This window comes from Pogona vitticeps, chromosome 2 (assembly GCF_051106095.1).
Source record: "Pogona vitticeps strain Pit_001003342236 chromosome 2, PviZW2.1, whole genome shotgun sequence".
Lineage (NCBI taxonomy): Eukaryota > Metazoa > Chordata > Lepidosauria > Squamata > Agamidae > Pogona > Pogona vitticeps.
The window spans coordinates 230,866,148-230,889,785 of NC_135784.1; the positions used below are offsets into that span (position 1 = coordinate 230,866,148).

Here is a 23,638-nt window from a genome sequence, read left to right on the forward strand (position 1 = left end):
TGTGCTTGGAAAGGCACCTCTTACCTTTAGTTACAACTGTAGCTCAAAGTCCTCATAAGAGGGTGGTTATTATTATGCTGGATGTTTCTAAAAAGCAACTCTTTGTTTTTTCTTTATTCAAAAGTACCTAAAATAGTTACTTGAAATATCACCACCAGAATGCTTACGGTGCAAAACACATCTAACACCCATATAATTATAAAAGCAATGTAAAACAGTTGTGGTTACAGGAGCAATCCTCACCCTTGTTATGTTCCAATCCTCTTGCAACTTGAGACTTTTCCAGAAGGAGTATCAGTTCTGCTTAACATATGGGATTCCACACTGATTTTATGCATATTATTCTTGCCATTCACATGACATTCCTCCTGTTTCATTTAGTACCAGGGCCATTCCTGGGCCTTCCCAAACTTTTTTGGTCGCTTCTAAAAGCAGGTTTTATTTTCAGTCTTTTATTCTTCCGGGTGGTGGGGATGGAGGACAGAGTTTGCACTATGGTGCTTTTCACTGATGTTGAATCAGAAAACAAAAGTAGATTATTTGTTAAAAGATTTCTTGGTGATCTCTTAAACAGATGCATCTTTCTTAAAGATGTGAAAAGATGGTTTGTTTGGATGTGTATCTCAGCAACTCTGCACTCCTGGCCCCAGTACTCCTGGTAAAGCCGCACCTGGAGTACTATGTACACTTCTGGTCGCACCTCAAAAAAGACATAGTGGAACTGGAAAAGGTGCAGAAGAGAGAAACTAAAATGATGACTGGGCTGGGGCACCTCTCTTATCAGGAAAGACTACATCATTTGGGGATCTTTAGTCTAGAGGAAAGGTGCCTGAGGGGGGACATGATTGAGATGTAAAAAATTATGCGGGGGATGGATAAAGTGGATAGAGGAAAGCTTCCCCCCACCCTCATGTAATACCGGAACCAGGGGACATCCACTTCAATTGAGTGCTGGGAGAGTGAGAACAGACAAAAGAATTTTTTTTACCCAGTGTGTTGTTAGTATGTGAAACTCCTTGCCACAGGATGTGGTGATGGCATTTGGCCTAGATGCCTTTAAAAGGGGATTTGACAGATTTCTGAAGAGTCCATCGCAGGTTACAAGCCATGATGGGGATGTATAAGCTCCAGGCTTAAAGGGAAGGTACCATCAAATGCCATGTAGAACTTCCAGTGACCAGTCTGAGAGAGTGAGGGTGATAACACCTGCTCCCCCTTCACATCTGTGACACTAACGGGTCTCATGACACAAAGAAGGGGAAATGGCTACTCGGGCCCAATTTGGACATTGTCACTTAGGGGTGTACTCATTTTTGTTGCCAGCAGTTTAGACATTAATGGCTATGTGTTGCGTTATTTTGAGAGGATAGCATATTTACACTGTTATACAAGCTGTATACTCACTACTTTACATTGTAGCCAAGAGTCATTTCTTCAGTATTGTCACATGAGAAGATATACTAAAATATTTATGAAATGTGAGGGGGTGTACTCACTTCTGTGATATACTGTTTGCATTTGCTAAGTTGTTGACAGTGCCTAGCTAGATCTGTGACACCAAAGCTCATCCTGGACACTGCAAACTACAGTGGTGTAGTGAAGCTGGGGCTTGCTGGCATGATGGACTGGAAAGTTTTGATTTGCAGTCACTATGACATCATCTATTACCCCTCAAAATGTCTTCTGAGTTTATCTGCAGTTCTTATAGTAGCTGGGAGAACAGCTGGAGAAATATTTGGATTACCAAATTTCATCTATTTCTCCTATTCTATTCAAGCCAATGTCTAGAATTTGATTTGTGGTTTAGTACTATAGCAAGTCTTCTACTTAATCTATAAAATATACCTCAATAACAATAAGTAACAAAATGAATCAATCAGTAAACTGACTAATATTATATTTTTACAATGCAGCTTACATTGTCATCCATTGGCAAATATTTTCATTGAGTTATTTTCCCCATCAATCCCTATTCACCTGTTTTGTATGATAATGCAGTTCAAGAAGAATACTAGTCTGACTTCCAATCTTTTTTTTTTGTTATGGAAATAATCTAATTAAAGAAATTAAGATTTTTTTTCTAATTAAGAAAAAATCTAATTAAAGAGGGGCACAAAATACTTCATGACCCATCGTCATACATCGTCTGCATCCTGCACCCCCCTTTCCAGCGCTTCCATTCACCAGGTGGTGTATGTTGCTCCTTCCCTCCCCAGTGTGCAATCTTCCAGTCTGGGCAGGAACATGGTATTCCCTTCTCCACTTCCTCCAGTATTTGCCCACTCAGATGAGGAGATGGGCAGGGATTCCTGCAGTGCTGCCTTTGAGTGGCCAGCTGCTGGAGGAGGCAGAGAAGGGAAGTTCAGGCTCCTGCCTGTACTGGAAGATCATGAAATGGGGAGGGAAGGAGCAATGCACACCAGGTATCAGCGAGGGGGATGGGGGCAGGGAAAGTATAACAGCTCTGCTGCCGAGCAGATGACTTATGGTGAAGGGACACAAAGTACTTTGTCCCCATCTCTAATTCTGATATATCTTTCAAGCTTCTTGTTCCCACATTGGCTTATACAACCACTTTTTGGGGAGGTACTTTTCTCCCTCCTCCCTTAAAAAACACACTGTAGTGCTTCTATTCGAACACTTAAATTTCACAAAAGTTTTTTTAGAAAAAATGTAGATACATTTATAGGATTCAGGTGCCATTCATACCTTCTTAGCAATAAATACTTGAATAAAATAATACCAAAGACCAATACATAATTCTCCTCCAAAGTCTACCACTATTATTCTGACTTTGAGACAACATCTGCCATGCCAGTCAGTAAATTGATGAATATTGTATTTTTACGATGTAGCTTACATTGGCATCAATCAATTGGCAAATATTTGCATTGCAATGCAAATATAAATAATTATTTTCAAATTGACTTTGTTTTTGCCTGGGTTACCATAGAACCAGGGCCGGCACTACCATTAGCCAGAGTGAAGGAGCTGTCTCAGGCAACAAAGTTCAGGTGCCGTAGAAGGGGAGGAATTGTTTGTGATTGCAGCTGTATCTTAACTGCCAGAATGAGAGCCTTCTGAGATTATGCACCCCATGTGATAACCTAATTTAGCTGGTCTCAGGTTCTTGTGCATCTTTACTTACAGGCAGGGCACACATTTTGTTCAGCATCAAACAGCAACATGGGTAACATTGTGTTGATTTGCAGACCAGACATATGGTGTCTCATTAGACCTCCTTTCTCAGAGCACTCCTTACTGGAATCAATTGCTTGTTCACAGTCCATTGATCCAGCTGAATTCCAGCGGTTGTGTGAATGTCGGCTGGAACTTTTATCAGATAAAGTAACAAGAACAAAAATCAAGTACTGTATCTCTTTTTTCAAAGTTTTGAATCAAATGATAGTGTATCCTTTGCTCTTCGTTCCTACCGACCCCCAAATTTCTAGCCTAGTCTCTTGTGTGGATTGCCCCAAGGGGCACCTTGGTCTTTGGCTTCGCCATCTCCTTTTCTTTCCTAGAGAATTAATGGTATCGGTGTCTTGGCAGTTGTGTTGGCCTGTTTCCACAGCACTCAGAGATTTTCTTCATGGCTCGTCGGGTGAAGTTCACTTTGCCCCTGTCCTTTCGGATAGCTGTATATTCATATGCTTTCAGCTTGATGTAATAGTCAGAGAACTTATTGTAAAGGACCGAGATGGGCATCCCATTCAGAATGATTCCAAAAGCAATGCAGAGGAAAGCAAAGATTCGCCCAAGGTGGGTTTCTGGGCACATGTCTCCATATCCCACTGTAGAAATGCTAACCTTTAAACAAGCAAAAAGAAGGTAGTTACTCTGAAATCAAAACCAACATTTTATGCTGAGAATTGTTCAACTGTTCAGATGTTTATGAGAGGAACACTGTCGGACAGTGTGGCATTGGAACTTTAGAGCAGAAAACCACATCAGTAATTTACAGAAAATCACAATATTGGTTCATTAAGCCTAGAAGACTGAACCATAGCACTGTAGAGTTTGAAAGGATCCCTAAAAACAATCTGGTCTAATTTTGCTCATGTAGGCCTCCACTGCTAAAACATGCCTGGCAGGTAGTTTTCCACCCTCTGTTTGAAAATGATTGCTTTCCGGTGTAGCCCATTCCACTGTCGAAACGGCTCTAACAGTCAAGATGTCCCTCCTAATGTCAAGCTGGCATCTCCTTACTTGTCATCTGAACCCACTGGGCTGGATGGTACCCTTTGGAGCTACAGAAAACAAATGTGCATCATCTCCCATATGACTTCACTTCAGAGACTTCAAGGTGGCCACCACAGCACCTCTCAGTCTTCTTTAAGCTTAATGTTACCAAAAAAAAGTGAGACAGGAAAAAAATGCAAAAATTTAATCTTGAAATTCTAAAACCATCCAATACAAATGCAGGGATTAAACACATGCTGCTGCTCACAAAACTCTCACTATTTTACTGAGCCTGCCCACCCAGATTGCGATATCAAATTTCATTTTGCTAGTTATGATTTTGTTAGACATCCAGATGTGTTGTGGGTGGTTTTACTTTTGGATTGGACTAATCTTTGGATTAGTGTTATCTATATGTTGAATAAAAGAAGGCCAGGTGTTAATATTATCTGTTTAGGTTTGGTTCATATTTACTCCTAGGTTGTAACCACAATAGGAAAAAATATGAGAAATGCTACAGGATTGGAATGGATTGATTCACATTTTTCATCAGCCACATGACGTAAAAGCAAATGTGAATCAGCCTAGAGTTCCCCCCCCCCAAAAAAAAAACCCATAATTTTTGCTTCTGCCACTGGAGCTTCTTCCTTTTAAAAAAATGAATCTATTTACATTGGTTCAGGTGGTGTTATCATTTGAATCAATATAGAAAAGCCAGCACACCAACCACCAGCACACACTTTGCATATACAGTACCATCATAGGAATAGCAAGCAAAGCTAATCACCTGATTGAAGAAGCTATTAATGTTGGAAAAGTAAAAGATGGGCAAACAAGGTATGTATTTTGGTTGTATCTGTGAGATAAATTGCCCTTTCTCCATTAGCAAGATCTCTCTCTCTGTCTCTCTCTCTCACACACATACTGTTTCTTTTAACAGTATGCCAGCGTACCTAGACATCATAAATAAAGATAACAAGAGGAGGAAACTGACATTGTGAATCTTGCTTACAGCTTGCTAGTTAGTTCTACTGTAACTGCACCTCCTGTGGGACTATAAGAGAACTGTATTAAGAAGCTGCAAACAATTCTTTCTCCTCTCCCTGTAGGTCAATTAATGCAAACAGACCCAGGGGAATCAAGCTTCCCTCATATGACTTCACAGTGAGTGAATCTGCATTTCCCTTACTGTGTAGTCTCATGTACTTAGTATGTTAAATGTGTATGTCTTATTTTCTCTTACGTTGTTCTATGTAAACATGTAATTTGTAAAAAAAAATCTCTAAGCTAAATTTTCAACATTACTCACTTACCTACTTTATTTATTATATTTTACACCTGCATTTCAATTAAAAATTATTGAAGAAAACAACAATCTTCCATGTACCCTAACATTGGATATCAGTGGGAAGGGAGCTTCACAACCCAACATAATTATGCTTTTCCACGAACTTATTAGCAAAGTTCTTTTTCCTGGACTTGAGGCAAACCCCTGCCCTCTCTGCCTGTTTGTTTGCTTCTGTCATTTTGTTTGCTCTCTCTCTCTCTCTCTCTCTCTCTCTCTCTCTCTCTCTCTCTCTCTCTCTCTCTCTCTCTCTATCTATCTATCTATCTATCTATCTATCTATCTATCTATCTCTGGCCTCCAAGGATGTAACAAGTATAGAGGACATCCTTCCACATGGTGGAGAGTCCATTTATCTTTTCTTTTTTATTCTTCTGATAGTAGTTTCACAACTGTAAGTAAATATGTTTTTTGTTTTTTCTACTTAAGCTACTTGTAGAGTGATTTTATAAACAAAGGGCTCCATATAGCTGATGAAGGAGAGGGATGTGGAAGTGGGTAACCTGGGGACCATATTCTGATCCTTTGCAGGCCAGGCTGCAACTCTCTATGGGCTGGATTCTGAACCTCTGTGAGTTAAATTATTAACATCTGGTTTCAGACAATGGGCAAAATCCAGTTAGCACAGTTCTGCCAAGCTAAAGCAGCATGAACTGGAGCAATATAGCAACACAGGTGCTTGGGAGAAGACTTCCCAAGCACATAATGGCAGCACTTCAGTCTGCTTGTGTTTTCTTCCAGAACTTGGAAAAGTTCCATTGTTGATCCCAGTTTCCAGAATTGCCCGGTTAGCATGGCAACTGGGTGTGCTGCTACTGGAGTCCAGAGATGTGTAGTCCAAAAAGGGAACTCTCCCAAGTTTTCTCCTGTTGCCTTCTGCTCTGTTGCTTATCTTCAACTATTCTCAGTAGGAGGGGGGAAAGAGTTTCTCCTGCTGGTATTGCTGCGGCTTGGGAGAAGGATATGTGGGCGCAAGAGTGGTGTCTGTTTCCGGCGAGCTCAAGTTTTAAACCTTCATGTAGGAATATGGACTCTTGTACCACATATTGCCACAGGGAATGCCTGAAACAGAACCGCCATTAGGGAGAAATCTAGAAGCAACTGGTGGAAAGGCTGAGTGCCAGAAATTGGACAGGATTGCATTCATCCTGACTGAGCTGCAACCGTCCTCCCATTGACATCATGTCTTTTGTGGAAATAATCATGGCTCATTTTGCCCTCGCCTTTCCACTGAGTTTAATTTGTAATGGTTATCATGGCCCATTCCAAAGTGGTCTAATGATGTCGGCAAAACAATGAGAGAAATGTCTACAACATGACAGCACATTGTTAAAAGTGGAATAGTCACTGGAAAGGCAGTCATGTGTACTGGACCTTTTTCCTCCCCCCTTTTAAAGTAGGGGAAAAAAAGAGATTAAATAGCGGTGTTTCCGATGAATGAAACATAAGGCTAGCTCTCTGAGCAGATGAGCTTATTTGTAGGATGCACCTGGCGTATTTGCTGGTAGCAATGGGATTAGTTTTGTGGTCGGATGGAAATTAAGTCACTGGAATTGAATGTTAATGCAGGAGAAATATCACAAAAAATAAACAACAAGATGAAACAGTGTCTTGCTGACTGTAGCCCATGGTTCCAGAGTGAAAATTCCACTCAGTTTTTTTTAATATCACATGTGAAAATTAACAGGAAGAGCTTGGGGTTGAGGATCGTTTCTTTCCTATTTGTAAAAAAAAAAAATACTCCTATGAATCTGCCACCTGTACATACATTGAGCATCACTGGCATCCATTTGCAGTGGTGTAGTAGCTGTATCTCCATGGCATAGCACCATCACCTGCTATAAACATGTAAAACACTCTGAAAGATATGACCCATGTTCTTCATTCTTTCTTCCTTCAACCCACCAAACAAAAAATGCTTTTGAAAAATAGCTCCCAGAATCCTCTACCCATCATCATCACCACCACCACCATCATCATGTGCTATCAAGTCAATTATGGTGACCTTTTTCAGGGTTTTCCAGGTAGAGAATACTCAGAAGTGGTTTACCATTCCCTTCTTCTGGGGTCACCCTGGGACTGTGCAGCTGGTCCAAGGCTACACAGGTTGGCTGTCCTCATAGGAGACACAGTGGGGAATAAAACTCCCGATCTTTAGTTCCAAGCCAGACATCTAAACCACTCAGCTATCCAGCTAGCATAGCCACTAGGTAAAGATCAGGTGGGAAAGACTCACACAGTGAACCTTCCCATAAGTTTCTGTTATTCACATGCATAGGATTGCACCATCAGAAAGTGATTTTGAAAGATTCCACATGATAGGCTTATGGTTTCTGGTGATGTTCCAGAAACACAAGCTGAACCATCAGAATCTCTTTCCAGGTTTTAACTAGAACAAAAAGCAATCAAGAGGAAACACTTCCTTAGATGTTCTTCCCGACGAAGGGCTTTGCAGACACTCTTTAATGTGAATCAACGGTGGCTCATGAATCTTATATTTAAGGAAGGGTCACTATGTCAATGGCTGCTGAACCAGATAAGGAAGAACCTAACAGGGTGAAGAGCTTAGCTATCAATCCTGAGAGCCCATTGCCAAAATTGTTTCTCTTGGAGAAGAGTTCCTTTCATTGGTAAAGGGGGATAGATCCAACATGGTGCTGGCCCTGTAGTGCCAGCAACCAAGGACCTCTGTGTGCGCGTGTGTGTGTGTGTGTGTGTGTGTGTGTGTGTGTGTGTGTGCGCGCGCGTGTGCACATGTGCGTGCATGCATGGGTGCATGCACACACACACACGAAGAGAGAGAGAGAGAGAGAGAGAGAGAGAGAGAGAGAGAGAGAGAGAGAGAGAGAGCTCGTATACCAGCTCAGTGTTGCGCTTTCTCACTTCAACACAACTGTCAACATTGGTTGATATAGAATCAGCTTATAGATCTGTCTCATTTCATCTGGAAGCACCCCAAACATTTTTTCTTGCAGATATTTAATTTTTTTCTTAATTAAGAAGTAGCCCCAAAGAATGAGAATATTTAACTTGTGTAGTGAGGGCCTCTAATAATTAATCCTAATAATCATCGTAATGTGATGCCAAGTCAATTCTGAATTATGGCAACGCTTTTCAGGATTTCCCAGGTAGTGAATACTCAGAAGTGGTTTACTATACAACTTACCCATGCTTCTTGCAGGAGGCACCACGCAGAATTGATCCCCAGCCTCTAGATCTGCAGCCAGATACCTAAACCACCGGGCTATCCAGCCTAATGTTATTCAAAACATTCAAAACGGGGCATGCATCTGCTCCTACTTTTGTATACTCATAAGAAAGAGGTATCAGAGAGGGAACTCTTACTGTGTGCTGTGTTTTCATACACCTGTATGAGATAACCGTTGTGCTATATTCTCCAGCTTCCCCAGCTTGTATAACAACCTTGATTGTTTCCTGTCTACACAGCCCACAAACAATGTTAATATCCAATGAAACTTACATCAACCTTCAATTTATCTACCAGTACAGTATATGGGTTTTTATGTGTGATTATCTCTGGCAGCCAAGTGAAAACTACTGTCACCCAAGGATTCCATATGATTGGCTGCCCAAGTTTTGGACCAGGTGCTACTTATCCCAGACCTCTTTTTCCAGCCAACTGCTACAAGGAATGCAGTGTTTTTCAGGCACGGCTGGTTTCTGGTTCCTGTTAGCCAGAGTGGTCAGCTCCATATCATATTACCAAGAACTGAGCCAGCCAGTTCCCCTCATTTTGTTATTTTTGCCCACCACTGCTGTCTCTGTATAAATAAAACAAAATATCATTTGTAGCTGCTACTGCCAGTTGTCTGAACATCTCATGAAGGACAGCTGTCTCTTCTCCCAGTTGCACGTGGATATGTTCCCATCTCTAAGCTTTAATTGTTGTGGAAAAGCTGATCCAAACATCTTTGTACTACAATGATTTAAACTCAGATCAGAAGGAAAACTGAGCCCTCCCTTTAGTGGTATTGCCTGGAAGCATGCGGCACTGCCATGCTAAGGTCAACAATGCAACCATGTGCCTCCTTTTAACTTCCTCCTCTCCACTCTCACAGCAGCAGGAAGTCAGTACAGAGCATAGCTACAAATAACCACCCCAAATGAAGCTCAGCCTCACTGATTACAGACTGATCTGTTCAAACTGATAGACTAAAGCTGCCAGCTGAGGGTGTGTGGGTGTGCATTTGCGCATGTTCTGGAAAAGCAAAGCTCAGAACAGATGTTCAGAAATCTGAGCATGCTTTCTTGCTTTCAACACAAACAGAGTAAAGAGGAAGGAGCAAGGAAATGAATTCTCGAATAACAAGCGAGGTACTTACGGCAGCCCACCACCAGGCATGAGGAATGCTGGTGAAGTTTGTGCTGGAAACATCGTGCTCCACTGTGTAAACCATGGCGGAGAAGGCAAAGATTCCCAGGGCAATGAACAGAAAGAGGCAGCCCACCTGCTGATAGCACTGGCGCAAAGTGAAGCCAAAGGCTCTCATCCCCGTGGAATGGCGGGCCAATTTGAGGATGCGGAAAATGCGCATCAGGCGCATGATGCGTAGCACTTGCCCTACTTTCCCCACTCGCCCCACTTTTTCAATTTCATGTTCATGGGGGGAACCTTGCCCATGAGGCAAGTCCTCATCGACAAAACATTCCAACAGTAATTGGAGATAAAGGGGCAAGACTGCAATGAGGTCTACAGCGTTGAGGGCACTGCTAGCAAAGCGCCGTAGGTCTGGGGTGGAGAGCAGCCGCAGCACATACTCTAAAGTGAAGAAAGCAATACAGAAGGTCTCCACATGCTCCAGGATGGGCCGAAACTCTCTGTTTCCCTTGTCCTTATGTTGCATCTCCTCCACAGTGTTGAGAGCTAGTGCCACCACAGAAATGAGAACAAACAGGCTGGAGGCCACCCCCATCACTTTAGCCATGGTCGAGGAGAAGGGTTTCTCCATGAGGTTCCAGAGGCGCCAGCGCTGCACCGCATAGCGCATGTGATGGAAGAGATGCTCGCTCTCCTGGACAGCGGCTTGGGCACGTAGCTCCTCTTGCACTTTCAGCTGCTCGTTTAGCTCATCACACCTCTCCTCAAAGCAGATGCGACAGCAGCGTGGGGTGTATTTGAGCCGTACTCCCCAGTAGCTCAGCTCTTCCAAGAAGCTGCGGGGGCATAGCTCATCCTGCACCCGCAAAACTCCTGAAGCATAGAAGTTGTAGACCAGCTGGAAGACGGCAGGGTCTCGGTCGAAGAAATACTCGTCACCTTGGGCTGCGTAGTCGTCGCACAAGCCTAGCTGATGCCACCGGTCAGTGGATGTGGCCAAACGGCCCAGGCGCGTTGTGGGATAGATGGCCACTGCCTGGTAAGTCAGCCGGTAAGTCCGGCCACCGACATTGACATTCAGCACAGAGGAGGAAGTACCAGCTGTTCCAGAAGCAAAAGCAGGGCTGAATGGAAATACTGAAGGATCTCCTTCTTCATTCTCCCCCTCCTCCTCATCCTCCAAGCAGAAGTAGTTCTTCTCAGTTTCTTGAGGGAGTTGAGACAAGGATCCCCAGTATCTGGCATCAAATCTCTCAGACTGTGTGTCTATGCATACTGTATCTTTACATCCTGCAGCCAATTCCATGGTGGCCCCTGGAGCTTCTGCTTTGTAATCTGTGGTCTCAGATGGCCTTCCTTGCTCCGCATTCCACATGGTTCCTTTAGAGTCAGAGGGAGGTGCCTCTCTGTCTCCCCACCACTGCTAGGAAACCTGTGCCGCTTGCTGATGCTGGTGCTGCCGCTGCTCTCTCACTTTGCTCCTTCTTGGCTGAAGCATCCGGCACGAAAAGCAGCTTCACATTTCTTTGCTCCCCATCCACCACCAGCTCCAGTTGTTGTGAAAACTCACTGTGGGATACAGACGCGTGGGGACTGCTGTTGACCGCTTTAATCTTGCTGACAGGGAAGATCTGAGTGCTTAGAGAAGGGGATTTAAAGGCTATTATCCTGTTTCAGCCTCCTCTCCCTCTCTGTGTGACGTGAATGATTATGGATCCAGAAATCTGTGGATAATCAGTCAAAAAAAGTGAAAAGCAGAGTTATTAGTGCTAATAAAAAATCAAAGAGTTTCTATTTGTGCAGTCTCGGAATATGGATTCAGGACGGGGGGGTGTCCCATGGCTTATTTTGGATTTATGCATCTTTATGCGTGCATGCGTCTTGTCCCTGATTTTCTCTCAGGTTCCCTCATTCTGTATATTAATAAGTTCTTAGCATTGTGTCATATATTATAGCCCATTTTACAAGTGACAAAATAATGCCTTTCTTTGTTGAAAACTCTGAGGGCCCATTCTAATGTTATGTAGTAGATTAGTGTTACTAAAATAAGAGTTAACAAGCAGTGCCACATGTACTCCTCCACAAGCACAAAAACTGGCATGGAACTCAGAACGTTCATCCTGAGTGTCTCATCTTTCTTATTTTTAAGCATGCTTTTAGGGCTGTGAAGTTGAAAGTGATTTAACAATGCCTAATCAAATCTCAGAAGCTTGAAGCCAATCATCTAAAAGCGTGGGGGGTTCGATCAGGAGGAGCTTCCATGCTTTGTTATTACTCTTTACTTTTGACTGCAGAGGGAAGATATATTAGGCACACAACACCAAAATGTCACTGTTTGCACATTTGCTGAATTACCTAGGATTATAATTCTGATTTTTTTTTCCTGAAACAGATTTTGGATTAATTTGTTGGCATATTTTGAAGGATGGAGGTGGCCTAAATCCTGTTGCTAGTCTCAAATGGAGTAGACTACGTAATTGAATCACTTGTTGAATGGTGAGACAACAAGGAAATCAATACATCTACTCTAGCTGGGATTCTCCAGCTGCTGCCAGTTAGTAGATAATACCGAGCTAGAAGGCCCATGGTATCCAGTGTGGTTTAGTGCAGTGGTCCCCAACCTTGGGCCTCCAGATGTTCTACTACTCCCAGAAGCCTTCACCACCACCTCTGCTGGCCAGGATTTGTGGGAGTTGAAGTCCAAGAACATCTGGAGGCCCAAGGTTGGGGACCACTGATGTAGTGGATAGAGTAATGGACTAGGACTCAGGAGGCCTGGGTTTGATTCCCTGGCTCTGCCACAGAAGCTCACTGGGGGTGAGCAACTGGTAAAATCATTCCTTAAATACCTTACTATGCTGGCTGGATAGCTGGTTTAGGTATCTGGCTGCAGAGCCCCAGGTCAGGAGTATGATTTTCTCCTGAAGGAGAGCCAGCCAATGTGGCTTTGGGTAAGCTGCACAGTCCCAGAAGGCCCCCAGAGGAAGGGAAGAGTAAACCTACCTGGAAAACCCTGGAAAGGGTCACCATAAATTGGAATGCACTTGACAGCGTGCAATTATTATTAATTAAATACCTCATATACCTTGAGAACCCTATTAGGTCACTATAAATCACTTCCAACTTGACGGCACATAACAAGAACAGAAGATCAATAGACTTCTGTATAAATCAGGCTTTTCCTCCCTAATACTATTGGAGAGAAGGGGTCTTCTCATCAGAAGGACTGATAGTAAATGTGTGCCCACATTCACAGATGCATATTCACTGCAGTCCAATACTAGCTCTACACTGACGTGCAGCAGCTGTCTAACAGCTCGAAGGAGAAGTTCTTCCAAATTTCATAATATAATTTTATGTAGATGTCTTAGGGAAAGGATATTCTATGTATCTGGCACATACTCTTCTGCTGAGCTTTGACTCCTTCCTCATGCAAATACATATTTCTTTAATACATATAACAGTGATGAAGCTAGTGGCACTCCCAAGACTAAAAAACTCTCTGGCGTAAGTTTTCGTTGGCTGCAGCCCACCTTTTTAGAAGGGTGGCCTGGGAGACCAGGCTGCTGGATACTGTCCTGAAGTCCCACTGACTTCTGTGGAATTCAGGTCACCTACTTTTCTCTAGTATAAGCCCCATACTTGCAAGCCAGTACTTCACTTGCTTGGAAGGATTTCCTCAGGCACTGAAACAGCTGTTTGATGGGCCTAGGGTTGCCTAAGAACTTAAATTTGACTTTCGGGTTGGACTGAATGTCAAATATTTACTGGTTCAATCCCTAAATATTTTCCATGAATATATGACATGGAACCCAGTAAGATATGATCAACTGATGCCTTTTGTTTGATGGCTGTCTTCTCCTTCTTTGAGTCAACTCTCTATTACATATTTCTTGCAAATGTTTTGTGAGTTTTATGCCTCCCACCTAAATCTAAAGCATTTCTTGAAGATTAAGGACTGCACCTCCTTTCCAATTCTAGCAGAAGCACTTTTATATACACACAGGAGACCTATTACATAAAGGAGAAATTGCTTGGAAAAGCTGTTGATTGAGTCTGTTCTTTCACAAGAGCTCCTATACTCTCTCTTCCCCCCAGATCTCCAGGAGATCCATCACCTATTTTGGGGAACCACACCACACCACAGCCTCTTGGAAGACACAGTCTACGTGGGTTGGCCATTTTAAATACAGGATTGGTCCTCTGCATCTGCAAAGAGAGGTGCAAAGCGGGTCTGGAACTGAAGATATGGTGGCGAGGTATACAGGGTGGTTGAGAGATGAATAAGGGGAGATGGGGAAAAACATGAACTGGGTACCATTTTGAACCCCCATCATGTGCTACAATAAAGCTTGTTGCAGATTTGATCTGTTTTTTTTTCCTGGGGAGTGCAGGTTTGGCCATATGGTGACGGAAGAACTGAATTATCCAGTATCTGTCTGCCATAAAGAAACACTGCAAATAAACATATAATGTTGATGGATTCATAAATATCTTTGATTCTCCCCTCCCCACAAATGCTGGTGAGTGGGTGAGAAAAAGATAGAGAGAGAGAGAGAATCACTTTGGCAGCAATGTATATGGAAAAGCAGTACACAAATAAGGTGACTTGTGTTGACTGATGTTGGGACCTACATCCATTCTTGAGGACAACCCACCAACATGTATGCAGGCCCTGTGGCTAGCTTAAGAACATTTAAAACTGCAGCACTGCTGTAGCTGAGCAGCTGTAGACCTCCTTAGGCAGGAGACTACTGTACTATGGGTCCATGTAACAGTATGGCATTAGTAACAAATAAGTAAAAATTAATACAATGCGAGTGGACAGAGCCACAATGAGCCTATGTTATGAAGCAGAAGACACTATTTGCATGCAGATAACTTTTTCTTCTGGCTTTAGTTTGTGTAACAACCATCTTCTTTCTTAGGGAAGGCAAATCTGGCCATAAGAATTCACTTCTTAATTGACTCTTGATTAGATTAAAGTAACTTGTGCTATGAGGAGCTGCCCTGAAAAGACCATCTCCTCAGATATGAGTCTGCCTGTAGTCCAAGACTCTCCTCAGAGGCTCAGCTTCACAACCTACCATCAACAAGCAGTCCAGGTTGTTGAATGCCTTAGCCAGGAGGCTGTTTGGGAAACACTACTTCAGTTGTCAAATCCCCTCCCAAGGAATATAAGGGTGGGTGCCCCCCACAACTGAGTTTTTGACAAGAAAATAAAAAAGATATTGTTTCATCAGGCCTTGAGTTCTTTTAACTGGTTGTGGCCCTTTAAAAAAGGTTCTTACATGCTTCCAGTCCTATTGGATTTTAATGCAACAGAGCCCCATTGAGGGGGGGAAAGTGATGAATAATTTTAATACATGAAAAAAGAGAGAAAAGAATGCAGGCTTACAGAGGCTTAGCGGATTTCCAGTTCATCCAATGCAAGTTTGCCTGTTGCTAACTTCATACACCATGATACCATTTAGTCTTTGCCATGGTTGTTCTCCTTTATATCCAGACATTCTGTGGGGTAAACATGATTTCCTAGGTTTGCTTTAATGCAGAAGCTAATTATTCCCCCCCCCACACACACACACACACAGAGCTGAGCACTGGTCTTATAAAATGAAGAGTTTGAAGAGTTTACACCGAAAGCTGGACAGCTGATTATGAAAAAAAAAATAACAGTGAATTCTACATGATCCTAAGATTCTAGGCTAAGCTCCAAAAAATAGGTTGCTTTTTATTTTAAAAGGTATTTATTACAGTTATATCCGTTCTTACCTCTTAAAGCCTTCAAGGTTGCACCCTTGGGCATTTATCCCATTTAATCCTCACAAAACCCTGTGAAGTTAGGCTTAAAGAGAGTGATTTGGTCAACAGTACCCCTATAGGATTCAAACTGACCTCTTAATCTAAAATATTATATCCTAGGCTAAACTACCTAGATCTCTGTCTCCAAACAAAGTCAGCCACAATTCCATGTTCACAGCTTGCCCTCTGTCTGTAAAAGCTACACAAGACAGTGAATGCCAGAAGCAAAAAATCTTCTGAGTTCAAAGATGGAAAAAGCTTTCCTTCTTCCCCTGTCACTCACTGGTTAAAAACGCAGGAGCTCTGCCAGAAAATGCAGTGGCAACATGACTCATTAGCGTTGCATGGTCATCTATAGACACAATAAACCAGTGCCAGACATGCTTCTGTTCGCCCCAGGGAGCCATGCAATCTATCATTCTCTGCATGATATCTCCACAAGAATGTATATTATCTCTACACAGTGACGTAAAATAAGAGGCTAACAAATCAGCAGTCAAGAGCTGACAAATACAAGCAAATCTATGCTCAATAAACTGGATTGATTCCGAATGAAAGCTCAAGGGAAATGGGACATTCCAGAACAGGCAGTAAGCTAGTCTCAGAGTTGCAGGAAAATAAAATCTGAGGGTACAAATGTCAATACCTGTTCTTCAAAGTAGATCCTTGCACTATAAAAATAGAAATATCTGAAAATGTTAAGTTAATGCAAGGAGTTGTGGGTTTTGTTATGCATGATGGTGTAAAATGCCAGGCAAGTCCCAGAAAGAAAGAAAGAAAGAAAGAAAGAAAGAAAGAAAGAAAGAAAGAAAGAAAGAAAGAAAGAAAGAAAGAAAGAAAGAAAGAAAGAAAAGCATTAAAATAATCACAAGCAGGAAAGCTCAAAAGTCTATGTAGTGAAAACATTCAATAGGAGTCTAGTACTTCCTTAAGATCTTCCAGTTCTTTGATTCCACATTGAGAACAGGCCCACATTTGGGCTTCAGGTATAACAAGAAAAGGCTCTTTTTGTCACTTAAATTTCAACAGTTCAAAGTGCACTAGGTGCTTTTTTGTACAGTTTAATCAAAATTATTCAACCCACATTGCAAATCAGGTTTATTGTCAAAATTTACAGACTTTCAGCTGTTTTCAGCGGACAAATCAAATAAAAGCAATTGAAATAGCTCAGCATAACAAATACTTCAAGTGATTTCCCCAAATTCAATGAAAATGCAACTTTTAATGAATTCTGCTGTCTCAGAATTATTCAAACCCCTGAACAGAATTCCTCACTACAGCAGAAATATGCAAAACAGCTGTTGTCTCAAGTATACTTGATGCAATGAATCAAAGCCTTATTTAGTTGCAACAGGTGTGCTTGAGCTGGAACTCATGAAATACCTGAACTGATTAGGGGTTTTGTGAGTGTCACGTTTGACTGCATGTTAGAAATATGGTTAAGTCTAAAGAGTGGTCTAAAAATCTGGAATTTGAGTCATGACAACTGGACTTCTTTCTTATTAGATTGAGACATTTTGCTACTCATCCAAGTAGCTTCTTCAGTGTAAGATGTTGTTGGTAGGAGACCCCGATATATCCTTCACTTTGGTTTCACTTCCCCCTGGTCTGAACAGAAGGACATAGGACTGGGGGGGGGGGGTTAAGTGAAAATCCCACTTCTGCAGTCCTTCTCCATCCTTTGTCAGGGGTCATTAACAGTCATCAACAGTGGTCTTTCTGGTATGTGTGGTCCTAATCTTTCTGGGGATGGATGAAAGGGCAGCATGATAAATAGAGGACAAGTTGTATCTAAGGCCTCCACCCCTGTTGAGTGAGGAATTTCCTATATGAACATGTATGGCCTCTCTGACCACCTATCTTCTCGGTCCAAAATGAGTACATCTTGGTTATCAAATGAGTGTCCTTTATCCTTCAGGTGAAGGAACTCTGATTTTGTGGTCCTGAGCCATTGTCCCTCCTGTGCTAGTCCAGTCTCCTGTTTAGTAGCTGTTTGGAGAACAACTCTTTGCACTGGACCACTATTACTTCTGTTGTGTTTTGGTTTCTGGTTTTTTGGGTGGACAAGTCTCTGCCTTAGTGAGTTTGTGGGTTTGAAGTGCACAGGCATGTCAAGATATTATAACCCACAATATGGAATTTACTCTGTAGTACATGAACGAAAGTTTGCTAACATGCATCCACCTTAAAACAGGTGTGCAGCCACAGAGCCTGGGGCACCTTCCTTATGAGGAAAGGCTATAGCATTTGGGGCTCTTTAGTCTAGAGAAAAGGTGCCTGGGGGGGGAGAGACATGATTGAGATGTATAAAATCATGCAGGGGATGGATAAAATGGATCGAAGGAAGCTCTTTTCCCTCACACAATACTAGAACCAGGGGATGTCCACTCCAGTTGAGTGTTGAGAAAGTGTGAAGAGACCAAAGAAAATATGTCTTTACCCAACGTGTTGTTCCTCTTTGTGTTTCTTGATGACATTCAGGAACCAGAACTTAATTTCTCTTTTTTTTATCTCCAGGGGTAGGCTTTTGATGGGAAAAATTGTCTCAATCCTGCTTCTGCTTTGGACTGACTGACTGGCTAACAGGAAAGGGAAGAAGGCCAAAACAGGAGTACATGGGCCAGATATAGTATGTGCAAATATTTGTTTCACTTATTCTGGCTTTAGGTGTGCTTACACAGAACTCTTGTGTCATTTGCCCTGTCTTAGAGCCCAGCCTTACTACTGAAAAAAACCCCACACCCAATTAAAATCAAGATTAGCATATTTTACATCAACTTAAATTTGGACATTTACATGAGGTACATGCACAAACAGAGCAATGTGACAGGGGAGCACATATATCTGCTCCTTTGGCAGAAATTCATTTATTTTGAGGCAGATGTGTTATGAATCGTCCTACCCAATGTGCACTCCTCTGTCTGGGAAAATTTCTCCCCATGTCTATGTTGCTGTGCTAATTCTGCGTGTGCTTGTGCTGAGTCTTTCCTCCGCTGGGGAGGGAGGAGAGGTGGGTAGAAGGAAGGCTGTTTTTCTGCCAGCAGTTGCAAGCAGGGAGAGTCATTCATTTGGGATTGTGGGAGGGAAAAATGAAGGGAGAGGGGAAGAAGAAGGGGAGAGGGAGAAGGAAGAGGTGATTTCATGATTTCATATGATTTATGACGTCTATGTTGGCTTGGGCACATCGTGAGAATGGCTGATGGTCGGATTCCAAAGGATCTCCTGTATGGAGAATTAGTGCAGGGAAATCGCCCCAGAGGGAGACCACAGCTGCGATACAAGGATATCTGCAAGTGGGATCTGAAGGCCTTAGGAATAGACCTCAACAGATGGGAAACCCTGACATCTGAGCGTTCAGCCTGGAGGCAGGCGTTGCATCACGGCCTCTCCCAATTTGAAGAGACTCTTATCCAGCAGGCCGAGGCAAAGAGGAAGTCACAAAAGCAGCAAAACCAGGGAGCTGGACAGGGGACAGATTGGATTTGTCTTCAGTGTGGAAGAGATTGTCACTCCCAAATTGGCCTCCTCAGCCACACTAGACGCTGTTCCAAGTCCTTCATACAGAGCACGTTACCATAGTCTTTCGAGACTGAAGGATGCCTCTATATGAGATCCTCACCAAACCATAGATTCCATTTGTACCCACAGACTACCAATCCAAGGCATGCCAGGGACTCAGGCTTTTATGGTTGGGGATGATTCTACAAATAAAAGTCATGGGCCTCCATGTGTTTGCACCACTACAGAGAAGGTGGACAGGTGTTGCAGTTGCTCCTCCTCCTTTTCCTCTTGGGCAAAACTCCCCACAGGAAGTGTTTCTCCAGGAACTGAAATCCAAAGAGAATTATGGTTCCTCTTCCTCCTCTGGCTCGCTCTCTAGGTCGAGGGTTTGAGGTTCCTGTCTCCAGGAGAGGGAGAAAGTACCTGCACGCCTCACTTGCAGTAACTCTAAATCTGTCTCTTCTCCTCTCTGTGTGTGCATGTGTGTGCATGTGCATCTGTCTGATCCTCGAGCGCTAGGCTACGTGTGTGCGTGTGTTCCCGCTTAAAAAGCAACACATAAAAATTTAATGCAAGTGAATGGGACAGCAAATTAAATACCACGTGACTGCAGATTGGTTAAAGAGCAATTTCAATTGAACTGCGGCATATTCTTGTTCTTATTGTCAGTGTGACCTGGCCCGGAGATGTGGCTTTTTGCAGGTTGAGCATACAGGGCAGCAAAGGATTTTGAAGGAGCCCTTAAGATGGCTCACTTTGCAAACTAAAATAATTGAGAAATGTTTGCCTTTCTGTTCCTCCCCAAAAGAGAAAACACACTGAGAAGAAAGAAAGCTGGTAGCATTTCAGTTCTCTATGAATCTGAATAAGAGTTATTGGGTTCATAATAGCTACCTCAAGGCCCTTGTTGCCCTTACCTTTCTAACAGTCCACCCACAAAAGAACTTGAGAAAGGGCTCAGTTTCCATGTGAACAGTGACAGTTATTTCAGCAGCAGGAACTGCCTGGCTCTGTGATATGGAAAACTTTGAATCAACCTAATTCAAAGTCTTGGGTTAATTTAGGTTGACTCAGAGTTTTCTATACCACACTCTGAGCAGTTCCCATTACTGGAATCATGGCTGTGGTTCACATGGAAATGTTTAATTATCGTTGTGTGGACATGCCCCAGTGTGCATGGATCAATCCCTTTGTTTCACTGTTTGGGTGGCAATGTCATCCCAGGGTCTAGAAGGGACTATATGTAATATTGTCACAAATAATTAGTTAACTAATGAAAACAACATTATTTTTTAGAAGTAATGTTTTCCAGTTCCACTGGAACATTAAACATTTGCATTTTTAGACGTTTTGTTGTTGTTTAGTCATTAAGTTATGTCCTACTCTTTGTGACCCCATGGACCAGAGCACGCCAGGCCGTCCTGTCTTCCACTGCCTCCTGGAGTTCGGTCAAATTCATGTTGGTCGCTTCAATGACACTGTCCATCCATCTCGTCCTCTGTCGTCCCCTTCTCCTCTTGCCTTCACACTTTCCCAACATCAGGGTCTTTTCCAGGAAGTCTTCTCTTCTCATGAGATGGACAAAGTATTGGAGCCTCTGCTTCAAGATCTGTCCTTCCAGTGAGCACTCAGGGTTGATTTCCTTCAAAATGGATAGGTTTGTTCTCTTTACAGTCCAGGGGACTCTCAAGAGTCTCCTCCAGCACCACAATTCAAAAGCATCAATTATTCGGCGGTCAGCCTCCTTTATGGTCTAGCTCTCACTTCCATACATTGCTGCATCCCAAGAAGCAGGCGTCTTTTAATTTTGTTGCAGCTGTTACCATCTGCAGTGATCATGGAGCCCAAGAAAGAAAAATCTGTCACTGCCTCCATAACTTCCCCTTCCATTTGCCAGGAGGTGATGGGGCCAGTGGCCATGATCATAATCCTCCATGGATTGTTGCCTTGTTGTGACGAAGGGGCATGAGAAATTCATAGAAGCTATGGGCTATGCCATGGAACGACACCCAAAACGGAGAGTTCTGATTAAACGTGATCCACCTGGAGCAGGAACTGGCAAGCCACTCCAGTATCTTTGACAAGAAAACCCCACGAACAGAAACAAAAGGCTAAAACCTTGCAATTATTTATCACTATTTAACAAGGGTGCAGAGGAGTACAGCCTAATGTAACTGTCCCAGTATCCACAGTTTAAAAAAAGGTTTAACTGTCCCATTCTAGGCATATCTCTACTCCAGAAGTAAGTGGTATTATATCCAGTGGGGTTGGCTCCCAGTTATATAGGTACTGGATTGTCGACTGGGTCTTCTAAAATCAGCCTTGCTCTCCAAAAGTCTTCCTAAAAAAATAAAATATTGGGACGGATGCAGACTATGCATGTTACTAAATAAACCTGTATGTAGGAGGATGAACACAGTTGGAATAATTTCTGAGTACATCTGCATTGGTTTGCACTTATATGTGATGACTGCCTCACGTCACCCCTGTCACTCATATTCTGGATCTCATTTGCATGAGCCTATAAGAGGGATGGGCTGGAGTCAGTGGATATAAGAAGGTTTGGCAGAAGAGAGGGAGAGATATAGAAGTTGCAGAGAGAGAGAAACAGATAGTCAGGGAGATAGTGAGAACAGATTTGAATAGAGATAAGCTGGTCAAGATAAATAGAGCAGGTGGTGATTGGTTATGACATTTTAATGATTTGATTGTATGCATTGAATAAAGAACATCTGTGATTTTGTTTAAATTTAACACCTTTCAATAAATAAGTTCTGTTGGCAGTAACCAGACAAGTGCCTGACTAAAGTTCTTTATACATTGAGGATAAAGGAAATCCACTGGTGGCAGTGAGGAAATGAGGGAACGTCACAATCGGTATCTGCTCGTGGGATGACATAGTGTGAGCTCTTTGTTTGGTGAAACAAGCAAGGGCCACGTGGAATAATGTCTGAGTACATCTGCATTGGTTTGCACTTTTAAGCAATTGTAATCCTTTAAAAAAATTAAGTTTATTCAACATTTAAAAGTTATTTACAAATATACATAGTACTACATACACAAACAGTCACAATATTGTCATAAATCTATTTGAACAACAACAACAAATCCACTGCAACCCTATGGATACCTTTTCTGGGAAAGGAACCTCACTGAAGGTTGTACCTCGGTGTATATGGGGAGTGCAAAAGTTTGAATTAATAAATGCATATCTGATAACCTTTATTCACTGTAATTCTGTTCTTCAAGTTAACGCTACATATCATTCACTGTGATATTTCAGAAAAAAATGTTTCCACTGCCCAGAAAGGTTCCAAGGTGTTTGAGAAAACAGCAGTCTTACATACAACCTCACAATGGATTTCAGGGGGAAGGGGCTTCACAGCCTAATGTAACTATGCCTTGCCACTAACCAATTTGTAAAGTTCTTTTCCCTGCCTCTGGCTTGCCCCCCCTCTCTTTCTGCTTGTTGGATTAGCTTCCAATGCCCCCCCATCTTCTTCTCTGACCTCCGGCAAAAGCAAATATGTAATTCTCTTCTCCTGACCTCCGACCGTGTAGCCACATGGTTGAGACTGCTTTTTTTCTTTTTTCCTTATTCTTATGCTTCCAACTGAAGCTGAAGATTGCATCTGTGAGTAAAGATTGCAACTGTGAATACTTTTTTCAAGTAAAGATGCTTTTCAATTGATTTTTATTATACAAAGTGCTACTGTGAAGGGGTGGTAGCTCTGAGACTTGAACTATTTTTTTACGTTTTTCCCTGTACAGTTATTGTTTGTACTTTAAACTCCACTAACTATAAAGGAATTACCAATTTCCTCCTGTGGAATCCCTTTCATTTTTGGAAGCCATTGGGTGGGTGCTGTGGTCCAGGAGAAATCTTTATCCATCACAAATCACCACCCCAGGATGACTTTGCCAGTATTAGCTATTTTTAGTGATTAAAGGCTTCCCCCATCCGGTGCCCTCCAACAAGCTCCCCACAGCAAAATGAATTCCATGGAAGCCTTGGGGCCTTTGAGGGGGGGGGAGATTGGAAATGTTTTATTTCTAAAAAAATCATAATGGCTGATGTGTCAGGCATAAGTGGCAGAATTTACAGGATGCCCCAATACTTTCAATGGGGATTACTCACAGGTAAATGAGATTACAGCCTAAGTGTAGCAGCAATAAGCACTGCTGAGCAATCTGAACTCTTCACTTGCTATGCTAATTAATCTCAGCTTTCCCGAAAAGTAACATTTAGCAAGTAACGAGTAGGAATATGTTATCTCTCTTATCATAAACTTAATTATGGGCTAGATTAATGCATGCCTCTAAAAGAAACATGGAGAAGAGATGTTCAAATCCACATCAAGATAAAGGTCTACGTATGATTTTTCCCCATTCTTCTTTTTCAGAGTAGACCTTTGGTCTAGATGGGCGGAGTAGAAGTCCAAGAAAATAAATAAATAAATAAATAAATA

At 42.4% G+C, this 23,638-nt stretch overlaps 1 protein-coding gene across 1 annotated transcript; it reads right to left on the reverse strand.

Moving 5' to 3' along the window:
* Positions 1-1,880: 1,880 nt before the first annotated feature.
* KCNV2 (potassium voltage-gated channel modifier subfamily V member 2) lies at positions 1,881-16,746 on the reverse strand. The gene is made up of 2 exons (XM_020801551.3): positions 9,871-16,746; positions 1,881-3,810 (listed from the first exon to the last, which is right to left on the reverse strand). The coding sequence occupies exons 1-2, from the start codon at positions 11,239-11,241 to the stop codon at positions 3,529-3,531; spliced, it is 1,653 nt and encodes a 550-aa protein (XP_020657210.3). The 5' UTR covers positions 11,242-16,746; the 3' UTR covers positions 1,881-3,528.
* Between the last annotated feature and the right edge of the window lie 6,892 nt (positions 16,747-23,638).